This window comes from Natrix helvetica, assembly GCF_964273705.1.
Source record: "Natrix helvetica genome assembly, chromosome: 7".
Classification (NCBI taxonomy): Eukaryota; Metazoa; Chordata; class Lepidosauria; order Squamata; family Natricidae; genus Natrix; species Natrix helvetica.
This window is the reverse complement of record NC_138558.1, coordinates 45,435,607-45,454,015: the sequence shown is the minus strand read 5'-3', so window position 1 is coordinate 45,454,015 and position 18,409 is coordinate 45,435,607. Positions and strand designations below refer to the sequence as shown.

General features: G+C 38.0%; 1 protein-coding gene across 3 annotated transcripts in view; it reads left to right on the top strand.

Moving 5' to 3' along the window:
• STOX2 (storkhead box 2) overlaps positions 1-18,409 on the top strand; it is a 98,803-nt gene that overhangs the window by 3,605 nt on the left and 76,789 nt on the right. Inside the window, exon 1 of one of the 3 annotated variants that reach the window (XM_081959709.1) lies at positions 1,343-1,362. The exons of 1 other annotated variant lie outside the window; for it this stretch is intronic. Coding sequence is in view for 1 of the 2 variants with exons in the window: in XM_081959705.1 (XP_081815831.1) it covers positions 2,234-2,399 (166 nt within the window). In the remaining variant the exon portion in view is untranslated. Of the gene's footprint in view, positions 1-1,342; positions 1,363-1,667; positions 2,400-18,409 lie in introns of those variants that run through there. One more of the 3 variants, XM_081959705.1, reaches the window with a different exon arrangement.

The window sequence follows — 18,409 nt, the reverse complement described above, 5'->3', positions numbered from 1 at the left end:
AAATTTGATGGTCAGCTCTGTGCTGCTAGTGTTTATATTTTAAAATAGTTAAAATACTTAGGCAGGTTAATAATCGAAGAGTTCAAAGTTTTATATACATGTACTGGCTCAGTGGCTAAGACGCTGAGCTTGTCGATCAGAAAGGTCGGCAGTTCGGCGGTTTGAACCCCTATTACTTGTCCCAGCTTCTGGCAACCTAGCAGTTCCAAAGCAGGTAAAAAATGCAAGTAGAAAAATAGGAACCACCTTTGGTGGGAAGGTAATAGTGCTCCATTCGCCTTCGTCGTTTAGTCATGCTGGCCACATGACCACGGAGATGTCTTTGGACAGCGCTGGCTCTTCGGTTTTGAAACGGAAATGAGCACCGCCGCCTAGAGTTGGGGGTGACTAGCACTATATGTGCGAGGGGAACAGATAGATAGATCGATAGACAGACAGACAGACAGACAGACAGACAGACAGACAGACAGACAGAAAGACATATAGAATTTCTCTGGCTTTTTTTTTGTTTCAAGAGATCCATAGCTATAAGTCTTTTAATAGAGCATTGGAGAAAATGAGGATTTTCTTTAAGTCTTTGAGCAAAAAAGAGAGGTTTTTCATCAATTCTGGTGTCCCAGTTTAAATGATTTCAAGTTTATCTTATAATATAAATGAAAGTGGTCCTCTTTTATCACTGTCACTGTCTAGTTGGCTGATTGACCTTGTTTTTCTTTTCTTTCTTTTGGTACAAAAAATTGCAGACAATACAGGCAGTCGGACAGCAAGTATGTAGAAAAAAGGATGGATTTTGTCTTTCAAGGCAAGTAGAGAAGATTGCAGGTTCCCTCCATTCGTCCAGCTCCAATGGTCCTGTCCATTAGTTTTGAGTATTAGTTTCCAAAATAACATTTGGAAACAATTGGAAAGGCTGGTTTAGTTTAACCAGTTTAAGACATTTATTTTGCTGCCCTTTCTTGGTGAGAAAAGGGTGTAGAAGAGATATTGACCATTGAAATAGAATAACAAATATGTGCGGTAAATCCAGAAATCTGATGGTGGTCGGAGCACAAGTCAAGGTCTGGAGAAGCTCTGGCCTAGGTTCTATGAAAGTTTGTAGGCTGACTCGCTCAGCGCGTGTAACCCAAGACAGCTTCTCGATTAGCATAAGGCTGGTTTGTTGCTTTCTTTCCTGCCCTTCAGTAGCTATTCACCATTTTCGGAGGGGAGGAGCAACAGCAGCAAAGCAGCAGCAGCAGCAGCAGCAGGGGCAAAGCGAGCAGACGATCCGAGGCGGATTTTCGGAGAGAAAAACATTTCGGATTAAATCTCGCAGTCCGAACCTTTCGGGTTTTAGCTGCTGGCGCGATTGACAAGAGAGACGTAAGCGCGCGCGCTCAATGAAGGGAAGAGGAGAATAACCTTGCAGGCGAACAAGAGAGGGAGGAACGGCTGGCGAAGGATGCTGCCGCCGCTGCGGGAGCGCGGTGGAGATGGGCGCCTCAGCTATCTGCAGTGAAGGCGATTGTTACTGTTGCCGCCGCTTGTGGGTTTAGGCAACCGGAGTGCGCGAAGGAGGAATATGCGCGGCCAGGGCGGGAGGAGAGGCAGTGGGTGCTGCGAACGGGAAGAATGGTTGCTGCAGCCATGCTTTTTAGGCTGCCTCCTTGATGGTTTGCTTGGATTCTGATAGGTCGACGGAGGGAGGGGGGGGAAGCCAGCCTTTGGCCGCTGCCAGCCCTTCGGGCGATTCCTATGGCTTTACAGCTCGGAGGTTTCCTTGCTTTTTTTCCCGTAGCCTTCGGGGTCAGCGCCCCCAGGCCGAGCGCGCTGCCTGATTTGCTCGGGCCTTGGGTGCCTCGGCTCACCGCTGGCTGAGCCCTTCCGCGCCGAATCGAGCTATTGTTTTGGAACCGCCGCGCTTCTTCCACGCCGTCGAGGGCTCTGCTCTTCCCCCGCCGCCTTCGAAGCCGCCCAATTTGCCTTTCCTCCACATGACTCGGGATGGAAGCTGGTTGGAGTGCCCGTGAAGGGGGATGCGTTGTGGGGCGCGCGTAACGCAGGCTGCTTCGCGGGAGGGAAACCAGGCACGGAGGAACCGCGATGGAGGAGGCAGGGGCTCCAGGTTGCGCGCTCCGCTGCCAGCCCGAGCACTGCCTGTGAGGAGGCTGACATAAAGCGAGCCGGGAGGCCTGCCTGGTTCATGCCGCCGCGGCGGCGGCTCGCGCGGAATTAGCTTGCGGGGAGCCTCAACATGAAGAAGACCCGAAGTATCACCTTACGGCGAGCCTGGCCGAGCTCGGATTTCTCTGACCGGGCTTCGGACCGCATGAGGTCCCGCAGCGAGAAGGACTACCGCCTGCACAAACATTTCCCACCAGCGTTCCTCTCCCAAGCATCACGGGGCTACATGACATCAGGTCTGTAACATCAGTGTCTGTGGGGATGGCGGGTAGGTGTACACACGTACGTGCAAATCTGCCCTGTTTCAAAGGGCTGGTCTTGGTGTGTTTGTTTATCTCACCCGCGCCGTGTTAAGGGTTGCGACTGGTTAGCATAGGTTGCAATGAAGGAGGCAATTTCTTTTAAAGCTCGCATCCACCATTTTGTACCTCCGGAAGATTTATTTGAAGCAGGGCCTTCTCAATATGGGATTTAAAACCTTCCAGCTCCCTTAAAATAAACGGGGAGAGGAGGAAATGCTCTAACCCGCGTTTGGAACGTTGCACCCCTTTGTGAGAGCGCGAGTACCATCCCCACCGCTGGGCTGACTAAGGATGATCAAACCAGATATTGTCTCTTGTTTTACCTAAATGCAATCATCTCTAAAGGCATTTCTGAATTGCATTTTCCATCTGGAAGTGGCCCTGCCATCGTGGCCTTATTGGGGATATTGTCTCCAGTATCCATTTGGCTGGCGGCGGGTGGGGCGGGTTGAGGAGGGAGTTTTGTTTTGCTGATAAAAATGAGTACATATGTAAACATTAGTGGGTAGGAAGGGAAGAGTGTCTGGGGGTGTGTATCATATGTGTGCCTTTCCCTATCTATTGCTTCAGCGCAAGCTCCTTGGTAATAATGGATACTGCATTAACATGTTTGTGCATGCATAACAAGATCAGAGCACAACAAAATGTGACAGGAGTGCTGCAGAAAGCTATGTATCAGGGCAACTTGATCTTTCAGTCAAGAATTATAGAAGGAAATGCCTTCTTGCAATAATGCATGTTTGCTTAACTGATGGTTTTTAAATTCCCAAACTTTGAAGAGAGACCAAAAGGAATATTTGATAAGAATCCTACTGGACATAATATGGAAATCTTTTTATTGTTTTAATTATTGGATTTAGTCCGAGATCAGGTTTCATTAGTACAATATTACATTTTCTTTTATTATTGGGAATTAAACTAGCTTCAGCATAAAAACATGAACCTTTATTACTTGGCAGAGGTTAGCTTTTCTCTCCTGTTCTGGCCCAGTTCTTAAAGTTAGTGGTTGTGAATAACTTGCTTGCTTAACTTGTTTTCTTTTGTTAATGATTATGTTTTTTCTACTCAGCACTAATCTTTAAAGGTAAGAATAGATTGTTAACAGCCTTTTGTCAGTAGCTGTAAACATAGAGGAAAAATATTTTATGGGAATCTTGTTTGAATGAGTTTTGGTCTACAAGCTTTTAGTCTGCCACATAGGCATGCATTCAGAAAAATGCCAAATCTGTATAAAAAAATAAAAACCAGCCACACTGTTTGGAATATTGTTGGCTCAGTATATTTAATAGTGCACTTGGCCCATGCTGTATATTCCTAAAATTTGAATGGGAGTTTACTAATTCATTATGCAGTTTTAAAAATAGTTTAGAGTAACCAGTATATAATTGTATTGTGATCTGGTTTTGTGTCACTGGAATTACAATTTCATATTTTTTCTGCAAATCTGTATTGTTGGTAAGTTTATCATATGCGTTTAACTCATATTATTTATGTAAAATCCCTAGGATGTTAACAGATTATAAAAAACAGGTTATATATTTGAAATAGTACAAAATTGCAAAATGATCTAATCTCATCATCGATAATGAAACTGATATGAATTTCTTTGGGGGTGCTAGAGTTACTTGTGTTGGGTCAGGGCATTGTAAAACAGAATGTTCCATGTCCCTAGCCTGGTGTCAAAGTCTGCAAAATTAACAGTGCAAAAATATATGGTATCTTGGGGGGGGGGGTGAGAAAAGAGCAGGTGACACATCAACTATGAGTAATATACTCTATAATTGTTAAGAGTATATCAGAAATTATATAAAGCAAGCTTAATATATGATGCTGTAACCGAAAAAGTAATTTTAGCCTCATTCTGAATTTACTTGTGTCTTTTGTCTTTCTGTATATTGGTTGTGGAGGAATGAATTAATGTTCTAAATTCTGGCTATTTTTATAGGCCTCTTTGGGGCAGGAAATATATAGGAAGCCGCGTTGCATAAAATTGACAGACTGAATACAAATGTTTTCTTTGTCACTCAAAATGTTATACAAAAGGGAGGGTCTTGATTTTTCAGACTTCCAAATTTTGTTTGTCCTGTTACTTAGCCTAATTGCTCTTAATATGGTTGCAATTTTACTTCAGTAAGTTCTTGGAAGAAGAAAAAAAAGATAGTTAGGGGGTGATTGTTAGGTAGGTCAATAATGTTAAAATATAGAAGCAAAACATTTCTTCTTTTCCCTAAATCTCCAAGTCATTCTATCTGTAAGATTTTTTTTTTAAGCTGGAACATCCCTAGAATACCTTATAAAGGTAGTGAATATAGAAATATCTAAGATATGTGTTCTGATAGGTTATGATTTTCAACGGTCCATTTTTAAACATGGTTTTCCTTTCATTAATATAGATATCTGAAATGTGATATGGTAAATATTCGATAATAATGTTTTGATCCCTTTTCAGAAAAACAATAGAAAGTACACGTAGTCGTTATGATCACCAATGAGCCCAATATTTCTGTTGCTAAGCGGGATACTTGTTAAGTGAGTTTTGGCCCATTTTGCAACCTTTCTTAATACAGTGCAGTGAATCACTGCACTTGTTAAATTAGTAAAACAGTTGTTAAGTGAACCTGGCTTCCCCATTGACTTTGCTTGTCAGAAGGTTGCAAAAGCTGCTCTCATGTCCCCAGGACACTGCAACCATCATGAATCAGTTGCCAAGCATTTGGATTTTGATCATGTGGCCATGGGGATGCTGCAATGGTCATAAATGTGAAAAACAATCATAAGTCACTTTTTCCAGTGATGATGATGTGACTTTGAAATGCCATTAAATGAACTATTGTAAGTTGAGGACTTTTGCCCCATTTTATGACCTTTCTTGCCACCATTGTTAAGTGAATCACCGTAGTTAAGTTAATAACATGGTTGTTAAGTGAATCTGGCTTCCCCATTGACTTTGCTTGTCAGAAGGTCACAAAAGGTGATCGTATGAATGCATGCCAGTTGCCAAACGTCCAAATTTTGATCATATGACCATGGGGATGCTGCAACAAATGTGTGTAAAATGATCATACCTCACATTTTTCAGTGCCGTTCTGAGCAACCTCTTTGTAGAGCTTATTCATGTTTATTTTATGTTGGAAATAGAAATTTTCCCTAGAAAAACTCACTGGCTTTACTTTTTCAAAGGAATAAAGAGTAGAACAATCAACATGTTTGGTTTTTGTATTTTGAGACAAATTTTGAATAGCCTCATTAATTGTATAACTTAAATCTGGTAATATATATATATATATATCTTTTATTTTCTTTGTTCTTTCTTATATCTGTACCAAAGTAGTTTTCCGGTTATTGGCTATTAGTTCCATTAAAGACTTATTTGGAATATAGATGTTAAATACTAATTTTGGTATTGGTTAAATTAGATTAGTGTTGAATTGAACATATTTTTTTAAAAAGTCCATTCAGATAGTTTTGTTTTGTTTTAAAACAAGAAGCTAGGTGGTTTGAGGTGAAAAAGGGATTACCTCAGTTAAAATGTGGAAATGCTGGTGCTCAAATTAAGGAATAAATTAATTCAGTAACTATTTTTTATTGTCTAACCTTTGGAATTTTGGAATATTTATCTGGATAAACATTTTACTTTAATCTAATAAACATTTTACTTTATATCAAAATAAAAAGTTGGTATCCATTTTATTCTACAGCTGTGTAATGCATGCATTTGAATAAAACCAGTTAATCAGAAATCAGGGATTCAGCATATTCTTGTATGACAGAAGTTACCTTTATTGTGGAAGGTTGTGAATCACTAAATGTATTCATGCTGAGGAGTAAGATAGAAATAATACATTAACAGATCTTTAATATAAGTACTACAGAATGCCCTACATTAAAGAAAGATACTATAATGAAGAAAAAGCAAGCACCAAATTAAAATTATCTCACCAAGATTCCACTTCTGAGAGTGAAAGTATGAATAGTTTTGTGGTTAGATTGTCAGATGGAGAATTAGATACACTTGTCACCTCCAAATCATTGTTGGTGATATTTTAATCAGTTTTTTGCTGTAAGCCTGCCCAATCTCTCAGATTGTTAGACTAAAGAAGGAATATATATAGTGCTACAGCTCCTTGAAGGAAGGATGAATACAAATAAGTCAATAAAAATGTTACTTAAAAGGGGCACTAGTCTTGCTTGATAGCTTTAATTATAATTACTGATTCTAGACATCACCTATTCTTTATTCCAAGTTGAAAGCTAGGTAAGGCATAACCCATAGGATAGAATAAAAATGAATGCTTCCTGTGCACCAGGTCTATTATCTAATGTTGGAAATTATCCTCTTTCTACATTTTGCTTAGTTTAGCTGTATAACTTGCCAAGTGAGTATATGCTCTTCTAGGATGACTTGAAGTTGCCTTGGGCAAACAGCTTGCTGGCGAATTGCCTTTGTTACAATGATGTGTCTCTATTTGTGTGTGTGTAGGTATGCAGTGAAATGACAAAGGAAAAACACTTTTAAAAAAAATCAAAGTCTGGACAGAAAAACAATTAAAACAAAAAAATTGCAAAATAAGAGAATAAACACAAACAAATGTTACTGGATAAGAATTACAATTGTAGCCTGATCCATAGTAATTTATTGCCTGAAAAGGCAAGTATGTAACAGAGCTTATGATAGTTTTGTATTTGTATTTATTTGTATTTATTAGTTTGTCAAACATGTACAAGATAGCAGGTATAAATATAAACATGGATATAAATGAAAGAAATGAATACAAAAGGATGGGGACAGTAGGACAGGGACGTTAGGCACCCTGATGCGCTTATGCACACCCCTTTACGGACCTGTTAGGAATGGGGTAAGGTCCAAGTTGACGATTGGCCATATAATATGGGGAAAATAGTCTTTCAAATATTGTGGCTCCAGAACAGTTGTGCCTGACCCTACACATTACAGCACATTTTTGAATTCTAGTGAGATGTATGTTTGAATTAACAGCTTTGATGTCCTATTTTGAACAAGTTGAAATGCCCCGTGCTGTTCAAAACTCACCTAATGTATAATGTTTTATTATTCCTGATTGGATAATTCCATAGCAGGATAATTGTGAAGGATTATCCCATTCCAGGAGACAATTAGAACAGATGCACTAACTCAAGTTAATAAAAGAAGTTATGCTGAAAAATTCACTTGGGAATTACAGTAATTGATGAAGTAGATCTAAAAGTATTCTAATCTTCTGTTGGGAAGGTTTAAGGATGTGAAAATAAATACCTCTTAATTTGTTTCTAGCCAGTAGGCCTTTGGTTAGAAAGGTAGAATATTATTATCTGGAAGTTTACTAGTAGATACGCGATGAATCTAGATTTAACCACTCAGTGCTTATTCCCCCCTCCCTTCTTGCCTTATGTAGCTTATAAGGAATACATTTTGTGGAGTAATATTTAGTTTTATAGTGAAAATGAATGGTAGGAACTTTGGTGTTCTGTGAGCTTGGTTTTTTTTCTTGAAGATATTTCATTACCCAAATAGCTAACATTGTCATTGCTAGAAGTGGGTGGAGTTTGCTCTCTGTTTATATACAGTGGGTTGCTCTGTCAGTGTGGATGAGAGGTGGTGTTCTCCGATGTGCTGACGTGAGAATCCAAAATATGGGTATTGACTCTCCCTTCTTCTTTTTAGAGACTGAAACAAACATGTCGCATAATAGCCTTTATTGGAATAGTAAATTAGAGGACAGAATCCATAGGATACAGGTATTTAAATATAATATTCAAAAGTTGATATCTTCTGCTTTTAAAGGTGACTTGAATGAGCACTCAAGTGTGTCCACATATATACTTTGAAGAATATATGGTTATTTGATCAATGATATCTCAGGAAGTGTGTTCAAATTATGAGATAGGCTGGGAACTATAATTGTAGCCCATGACTCCCCCATCTATTTTAACTGTATTATTTCATGCCATTGAGCAAACAGTTTTTATTATAATGTTCTATAGTTTCTTCATAATCTGGTTACTGTTATATCAGTTGATGGATTTTTACACATTGTAAAATACATAGGTCTTTTTCCTACCTTTCATTATCTAATTTTAATTTTTTTGCTTCCATAAATAAAAATAAGCTATTCTATTTAGCAGTATACATTGGGCCAACATGAATAAACATTTTGTCTTCGACTAATGCAATGATAAGAATACTTCTAAATGTGTTGGGGAACAGTATGAATGCCCCAAAGGTGCTTTTTCAAGACGCAACTGGACTTTCGGGTTTTTCTTGAAAGACCTTTTGCTTCTTATTCAAGAAGTTTCTTGAAGAGCTGAAGAAGCTTCTTGAATAAGAAGCAAAATGTCTTCCAAGAAAAACAAAAAATCCAGTTGCCTCTTGAAAAACCACCGTTGGGACAACCATAACCTGGATGACTGAGAATCTCCATAGACAAACTGTGAATATTTTTAATAAGATAATCTATACATGATATTTAGAAGAGCCAGTCTGGTAGACTGGCTAAGGCATCAGGCTAGAAACTGGGAGACCATGAGTTCTAATCTCCTCGTGAGCACAAAGCCAGCTGGGTGACTTTGGAGCCTGTCACTTTCTCATCCCTAGGAAGAAAGCAATGGCAAACCACTTCTGGAAAACCCCAGGGATCTGTTGAGGCAACCTCCAAGAATCAGACACGATTGCAAGGAGGAAAAAGTGTGATATTTAAAGTTCAGGATTTTGCTGTCTGTGCATTGTCATTGACTCAAAGATTACATGCTGCCTCCTCCATGACATTTTTCAGGATTTTATTTTTTCTTCTTCCTGATGACTATACAATATAAGAATTTCGCCCCTCCAGAATTCCTGAGGATAATGTAAAATTACTGTTGCTAAGGACTGGTATAATTTTTTTTAGTATATGAATCACTTGCTTACCAATAAATGTTTGCATTTAACAATACTAATGGCTTGTTCTTGGCTTGTTTCTCTTACTGCTCTGTATGGATGGAGCAACTGAGAGCCTGTCAAACAAGTGTTGAGATACAACTTAACAATCACAAGAAATAAAATACCTGATGTAAAGTCTATTTGAATTTCCATGAATATTATTGAACTCACTAGACAATTATGCTGCCAGTAGATCAGGCAGCAACAGGTGGAGGGAGGGATGACACTAAAACAAAAAGCAAGATATTTTCTGAAGGATTTGAGTCTAAGAATACGTCTGACAGATGAACGAAGTTGATTTATTGCAGGGCTAGGCAAGTTCTGGGCTGAATGTGAGCACTAGTTCCTTGAGATAGTTTAGAATGTGATGCCTGGTTCCCCCCCCCCCTCAAAAATAAGGAGGTAAATTTTAGAACAGGATGGTTTTATCCCAAATTGTATTGTTGAACTTTTTTGATCATCTGTTTGAATATTTGCATATTTATTTGAAACCATTCCTAAATGGCAGTTCTTGATTGCTAGCAATGTAAAGTGCAAGTGTAGGTAAGGAAAATGGTTAGCCACCTGTTTTTCTTTAACAGTTTTCTAGCATGGCTAAAACAAAGGAAAGGCCTTCCATCAGAATGTTTATGTCTGAAGAAGCGAAGTCAGTCATAAGGACACACCTCTTAAATACTAGTTTTAGATTCTGCATTTCAGGTTCATCAAAATTCCTTTTTTCTTGCAATTTCATCCATTTTTTCCTGCTGATTTCCAGTTCTAATTACAGTTTATTATGTCCTGTAGCTATATCCTTATACTGGATAGTTAAGAGCAGAATTAAAGGAAAGATCATTTTCCAGTGATAGCATTGTAACATTGAATACTAGAATAACAGAAAAACAGAGTTGAAAGGGATCTTGGAGAGCTTCTAATCCATTCCCTGCACAAACAGGAAACCTCATACTATTTTAGACAAATGGTTGTTCAATCGCTTCTTTAAAACCTTCAGTGTTGCATATTATATTATTATATTGTTGGAAGAAATGTCCTTCTGGGTTCGGCTCCAAGTGGGGAAAAAGACACTGGAGACATGGAGGCTGCTTGGAAAGATGGTTTTAATGGTGGACAGGACCACATGGCTTGAGTCCTGAACAGAAAAGGTGATCACATGCTTCAATGTTGGTGGAGAAGAAGAGAAGGAAGGGGAAGGGGCTTGCTTGGCTTTTTATAACCTGTTCAGTCCCACCTCTCTGTTTCCTGTTCCTGTGTAAGAAATGTATTCTGATTGGTTGTCAGACTCACATGGGCCCATGCAGGGGCAACTCTCTAGGCTGAGTCCAGGTTTGGTTGAATTCTCAGAGTTCTCAGATGCCATGTGGTCAGTTGAGTAAAGGCTTATATTATCATGCCTTCATTCCCATCCCCTTTGAGCTGAAGGAGATAACTCTTTTATTATGTAAAGGGACTGGCTCAGGCTTTAGTGGCTCATGGACAAAAGGTGGGGGCAGGAAGCTGCAGGGAGAGTTACCTTGTCTTTTTGAAACATGTTTCTTTTCACATCCAGAGAAATATTCTGGCTTTTCAATATTTCCTAGGATATTTCATTTTTCTGGGAGAGGGCCGGGTGATAACTTTCCACAACATGTATAAAATGCAATATATAAGGTGATCCTTTGGGGCAATAAGGATAAGAGATAAGATAATCAATAATGTCCTTTGCTACAGGGGTATTCAACCTTGACTACTTTAAGATGGTTGGCTGGGGAATTCTGGGAGTTGAAGTCCACAAGACTTAAAATTGCCAAGATTGTTCACCAATGCTTTAGTACATATTTCATACAAATTTGTTGAAAGAGCATCAGCATTTTTCATTAATTTAATAGTTTTAATTTAACAATTTTTGAAGGGATGAGATTGCATCTAAATACGCAGTTTGGTCAGATTGGGGGAGATTTATTTTACCCCAAAACTATTCAATTGAGCTAAGACTCTCGAATCTATTGGAGAAACTTGGGCATTTTAAAAAATTGTTGTTCTGCTGAATGTAAACCAATAGATATTGTACTCTGAGAAGCCTTTATTGTTGTAACACTATTCTTTTATCAACATTGTTTATGACTGTAAGTCAATGGATAAATTCTATTTAAGCAGATATAAAAATATTGTGTGATTCTGACCTAGGATGTTTTGCATAATTAATCATAATTCCTTAATTTTAATTGCCAAATTATTATATACCAATTTTTGTTTCTTTTTCATGAAGCATAAGCATAAGCAATATTTTCAATTTTTAATTTTGCAGAATAAAGTATGTTTATGTAAAAATAATTAAAATCTTGTTTCACCTGATTTATAAAAAAATGAATATTTTAATAAAGTTGCATTCAAATACTAATGTCAAATAGCAAAAGAACTTTATATCGAAGTAATTGAGACAGATCACTAACTGTAATTAACTGTTCTTCTCTAAACTAAAATATGGGCAAAACAATTACGTAATACATCTAGGTGATTTTCAATTGGATTGCAATAGTTAATAAAGGCAACCTTATTTTCAAAATATCTATTAATATTTTTAAAATGAATCTGACTTGCTTATTTCTTATTCCACAACACGTTTGAAGACCTTGATCAGAGGTATATCCTACATGCACATACATAGACGCGCGCGCACGCACGCACACACACCTCTTAATATAGAAGAATATAACTTTCAGCTGAATCTTTTTTAAAGAACAAGCAGAATTTGGCCACATGTTTGTTCCATTCTATTAAACTATTGGAATGCTCATAATTACAATTTTGTTTGACTTGCATAAGCGAGATCTTTGTTCTGAACGTCTTCAGTTCAAGGTTCCCTGCTACTAGAGCTTTCTGTGTTGTTCAGTTGAGGATATAAAAGTCTTCTTCCTTCATGTTAAACATACTCTGGGTGGAAAAGTACTGGCAGGGAGTGCATGGTGACGATTCACACATATTTGGGTGAATTCTTGAGTTAGGACTAAGTTGAAGAATAGGCACTATTTCAACCTGCAAAACATATTTTTAAAGAAAAATCATTGTCCTGTGAGTTACTGAGAGTAGAAATCTGTCAGAGTTGTATGTTAGCAGAATTTCCATAGTATACTTTCTGCCATTACATAAACTTTAATATACTAGAGAGCTGTTGCACAATAAACAGCTAGGAATAGTGTAAATTAATAAAAAGGAAACTTATTCATAGGATTATTTATATACCTTACATAAGGTCTTGTAAACTTAATTGTGTCAAATACAGCTCTAATCGTTTTCTGTGATGAGGTTCTGAAGCATATTTGAGAGACTAGGGCCAAAATATTGCCTGTTGTTTTATGAACAGGCTGTAGGACTTAATTTATACAAGGAGTGAATAATCTATTTTTTACTTCCTTTGTTAAGGACCTGAGAGCCCCTTTGACGTAGATTAAAAACAAGTTAACTGTTACCCAAGCCTTAAGTAGACTTGCATATTGTAGTGAATATGCAGAACTTCCATTTCAAGTTCAGTGACTGAAAAGGTTAATGAAAAGTGACAACCCATCAGTCCAGTAAATGGACAGAAAATCCAAAGCCTGGGAAATAAAATGCCTAACAGCCAGTCAGATGAGCAGTTTTCCCTTTTGGGGACTCACTTAGAAGAAAGAAGAGCAATGTCCATTTTTCCTTCTCTTTTGGTCTCTCCTTCCTCCACATATCCAGATTGAAAGATAAGAGCCATGTTCCAGCCAGCAGCAATTTGAGAAGAGCAGGGGTGTCAAACTCAATTTCATTGAGGACCGCATCAGGGTTGTGTTTGACCACAGAGGGCTGGGGTGTGTGTGGTGTGTGGTCATGGTGAGTGTGGCTGGGATGGGAGTGGCCAGGGTGGGCATGACACAGGACTCATGTTGGGGGGGGGGAGGCACCTATGGTGGCCAAGACCTAAGGCAGAACTTTTCTCACTCTCATTATATCTTCCTTCCTTCCTTCCCTTCCTCCTTCCTTTCTTTTTCCTCCTTCATTCTAAATTTCTTATTCCTTCCCCTCTTTCCTTTTTCTTCCTTGTTCTCTTCTCGTCTTTTCTTTCTCTTTCTTCTTTCCTGCACCTTCTTGCATGCTCAAATGCAAAAGGGGAAACATTTCTTCTTTTGTTTTTTATTTTAGTTTTGATAGCCCTCTTCCACCCAAAACTGCAGCAACCTGGCAGTAAATCGAGGGCTACCTGTACTCTGTTCATGAGGCCATTGCTTGCTCAAAGAAAGGGAGCTGAAATTGAATCAAGCCTTCTGATTCTAATGGAGAATCTGTTTTGGTATTGTACACTTCCTAAGTGAAAGACTATTCACACATAGTTCATATCATATTGGCAGGATAATTGTATCATAAGGGATATTTTTTAATCTTTTGCTATGTATCCTTGAGCTCCACAGGATTAATTAGCTAAATTATGTGGAAGAGTAATAGATAATATTAGATATTATGACATAATACTACATTAAAGGCCAAAGGAATCTTTTACTATTAAAAAGGATGTATATTTTCCGTATTTTATATCACCGATTATGATATAGTCTGGAATTAACATAAAACCTAAGAAGAAAATAGAATCTGAATAAAATCAAAAATAAATCAAGTCTTTATTACAGCCATAGACCAGCATAAATAAAAACCTAAAATCAGGATTAAGAAAAATTAGTATCAAACTTCCCCTTACAATTAAAATGGTCAGTCAACTTACCTATAGTTCCCAGCTATCCCAAGGTACACTCTCAAAATTACTGGACAAAATCACCGAATGTCAGTCGGTAGTGCGACTTTGGTCCTTATGTTGTGATATTGGAAGTTTCAAGGCTGAAGAATGGTCACAGTTGGCCTCCTAAAGTTCTTCTGCTTCTGAAAAAATAGGCTTAAGAATTTTGGCCAAATTTGTTGAGATGCTGTCATTGTTTTCTGTAGCCCTTCAGAAGGCTCCTGAACACTCAAAACTTGCCCAAAGCCTTTGTTAAAATACTTAAAAATAGAAAAAATGTTTGAAAGAATTAACAAAGGCATTGATTTGATGCCTGTAAAATGCCAGTCAAGTATTTCAGGAAAGACATTGCACAGCTAGAATACAGCCAGTCATCTTTTTCCTAATAACCAACTTCAGTACCTCATTTGATGAGTCAAATGTCAATCTATTCTCTATGAGTAAAACTGAATGAACCTGAGGGGTATTTGTTTTTTAAACAGATTCCTTAAGAGTCATCAGATAAATTCTGTTGCCATTTTCCTGATGTATAAATTGCATTCCTCAGTATAGAAGTCCTTCATTAGGTGAAATGATGAAAAATAGCTAAGAGGCTCTCTTAAATTGAAAGAGATCTTCAGTCCTCCAAGAATGAAGTAACATTTTCCCAGAGTATCTCTATTTAAATGCACAATTGATAATTTTTTATAAAAATAGACATTTCTGTTTAGGCAAAAAATGCATACACATTTGGGATTTTTTTTGAGACATGGACAGTGTAGCAGAATTCATACAATTAAAAAAAAACCTTAAAAAATTACAAACTAAAAAGAGCACACTATTTCAATCATGCATTTGCCCAAAAATATGAATTGGCTTCACTTAATGTGATTAGATGAAATCTTCACCTATTTAAGAACCTACTGACTTATTCCATGTCCACAATCATGAAACCTACAGATACTTACACATGCACACACAATAACAATCAGTAGCAGTGGCAACCTTGCAAAAGGGAGGAATGTTTTCTAAAACTCTTGCTGTCCTTTGTCCACGGAACAAGTTCAATTAATCTCCTTGTACCTTAATGAGTAATGCATTTATTAGGTTAATAAGTATTTTGGATTCAGTCCGTTTACATATATACATGTCCTTAAGATATTTTAGCTCATAATTCTGTATAAACCATGCATTTCCTTCATGTGTTTGCATATTCTCTTTGTTGTAGCTATAAGGTTGTTTTAGATTTTCCTGTCAGAGTCATTTAAGGTTTTATTTCTATTGTTTCAAGCTATGTAATCCAATATATGACAAGAAATTTCACTCTGAAAAATTCTCAGTTCAAATGAATTATTATTGTTGTTATTTCTTTTTCTAGACACAGAGTATGGATATCCCACAAATATATTTTGGCTAAAAATAATATATCTGAAATATTTCATTTTTAAATTTCACATTGCAGTGAATTAGTTTGTAAACTCAGTTCTGTAATCAGCCTTCAACCTCCCTGCAACTATAGCATAAAGCTTTCCAAAAACCCATATCATATATATTTATAGCAGTCAGAGAGTCAGACATTCTCTATTTAGTGAGATTGTGCATACTCCAAAGGAGCAGTTTGTTTATTCTTTAGCTTTGGGTTTTTTCTTTCTTCATTTGGTCCTATAGGTTTAGTATTTTCAATTTTTTTGTGAAAAATAGAGTTAGAGCATTCTAACATTATTAGTTGACTGTGTTGGGACAAATAGTATTTTAAAGAAAAGCTACAGGTAGACCCTATGGATTTTGGAGGGAAAGTTGAAGTCCTAAGACTCAGATGGGTATGCTCATTCATTCCTCCAGTCCACAGAAGACATCTACTGCAAGTGAATGACCAGCTGTGCAAATGGTACCCAAGGGAGGGATTTGGTTTCTAGGTTGCACAAAGAGCTAGTAAAAAGGTGTTTGCCCAAAGCATAATGAGCCTAATCACAAAAGATGAACATTGACTTATACAGTTCATAGCTTTCACTGTTTGATTCAAACTAGAAAACAGATGTATAGCTGGTTTTACTTCAAATGAGTGCATTAAAAGTTTAATTGTACGATTAAAAATCTCAAACACAAAACAAAACAAAGCAAATAGCCCAGGGTATTAATCTGGCTAATAAAACAGAGTTTAGTCTAATTCTCATTTACTCTGATTGCTCATCCCCAGCGAGGTGTTTGCATGGTCAAATAGTTTACTGTTTTATTACTTTTGGAATGAGGTGGTGCCATTTTGCCTACTCTAGCACCATTTTAGATGTGCCAGGAATAACTGATTCCAACCACTTGCGCCTACGCTGCCATTTTTTCGCAAAACTTACTGGGAGTAAGGTATTGGGAATTGGTTAAATTGAGAACTCTTCTGCCATTTATTCTCCTACACTAAGTGACAGCAAGATTGATAAATCTGTCTTCTATCAGTGGTTCCTCATCAAATTGAATAGGGGCTACAAAATTCTCTCCTGGGACTTCAGGTTTTCAATGTTATTAGTAATTTGTAATAGGAGTTGGTATGAATGTTCATTAATTTTATAGATCACACAAAGATGTAGAGAAGAGAAACTTCCAGATTTTTTAAAAAATCAAATATGCATATACATACACATAGAAAATGTAGATTTCTTCACTTAGGACAGTGATGGCTAACCTTTTTGTCCTTGCATGGTGAAAGTATGTGTGCACGATTCCCTGTGCCTCATTTTGGGCCTAGCAGGCCTCCCTGCAGCCTCCTGAGACCCAAAATGGGCCACGGGGGGCACCACACACCCTCACCCCTGTTTTGAGTCTAGCAGGCCTCCCTGCAGCCTCCTGGGACCAAAAATGGGCCATGGGGGTGCCACATCCCTGGACCCTGTTTTGGGTCTAGCAGGCCCACCTGAAGCCTCCTGGGAGAAAAACAGGCCGTGGGGGCACTTCACCCCCCCCTCCCGTGGCCTTTTTTGTGCCTAGAAGGCCTTCCTGAAACCTCATGGGATCAAAAGTGAGGCGCAGGGGGGATGCCACACTTCCCCCCTCCACAGCCAGTTTTGGGCCTAGGAGGCCTGCCTGAAGCCTCCTATGACCAAAAATGGGGTGGGGGTGTACCGCACCCCCCCCATGCTCCCCACCACCACCCCGCCCATACAGTGGGCAGCAGGAGGCGCATGCACATGCACGGTGGAGCTGAGCTGGCTGATGGCTCACGTGCCCGCAGAGAGAGCTCCATGTGGCACATGTGCCATAGGTTCACCATCACGGACTTAGGAAATGGAAAGAAGTTGCATTAGTGTAAAAGGAGGTAAGTGTTTGTGAAGGATGCTTGTGAAAAATATCTTGGAATGGTGTTGAATGAATCAGCAGTGTTATATATCCTGTTTTAGGTTTCATCCATAGAAATCTGATTTCCAAGTTAAAGAAAGTAATAATTTCATCTCATTTTACACTGGTCAGACTAGGGATGGTACTGTAAGAAAAAAAAATCAGTGCAACTGAAATAGCTTCAAACAGAGGCAACAAGTGTGAACCGAAGAAAGATATTAAATCCCATGAAAAGAGACTGAAGCAATTGGACATAATTTTCCTTGAAACCACAGGGGGATCTAATAATACTTCACCTGTAAACGTGTCCTCCATCATTCCAGCGTATAAGACACAATTTTTTAAAAAGTGCTTAAAATCTTCAAATTTTAAGATTCCTATGGAATGTTAGAAAAATCTTCAATAGCATGCCCAGTTTAGGAGTGGAACCAGTTACACGATGAGATATACTATCCTTCACTGGATATATTAATTTTTAGTTTACATGGTAATTTTTTGGGATGGTTTAATTTAGATTCCTGTTCTGAATAGGAGATTGATTGGAAGTGAAGACCTGAAAAAGCTTTTTCTAAGTTTTCTGGATTTTGGTATGGAAAACGTATTACTGAAGAATTACATAATTTCCTAAGAATCTGTAGATGGGAGGTATTTGAGGATATGCCAAAGAATATCTAAACTTCTTTTAAGACACGGACAAAGCCATGTTAAAGATTTTATATATGATGGCAGGGTGAATAAATTTATGTTTGGACATTTAATTAAGTCATTGATTTTGTGGGTGTCTCAATGTAATACCTATTTGCTCATAACCACAAGAACGTAAATCTACTTTTAAGGGAATAGCATTGTGTGTGAACATATGTAATACTGTCCAGTTCTACTCTAAATGGTATTAACTTAAAATTATAGAATTAATATATGAAGAAGTAGAAATTTTATTTTCATTTAGTAGCTCATGGAATGCTATTTTGATGTGTT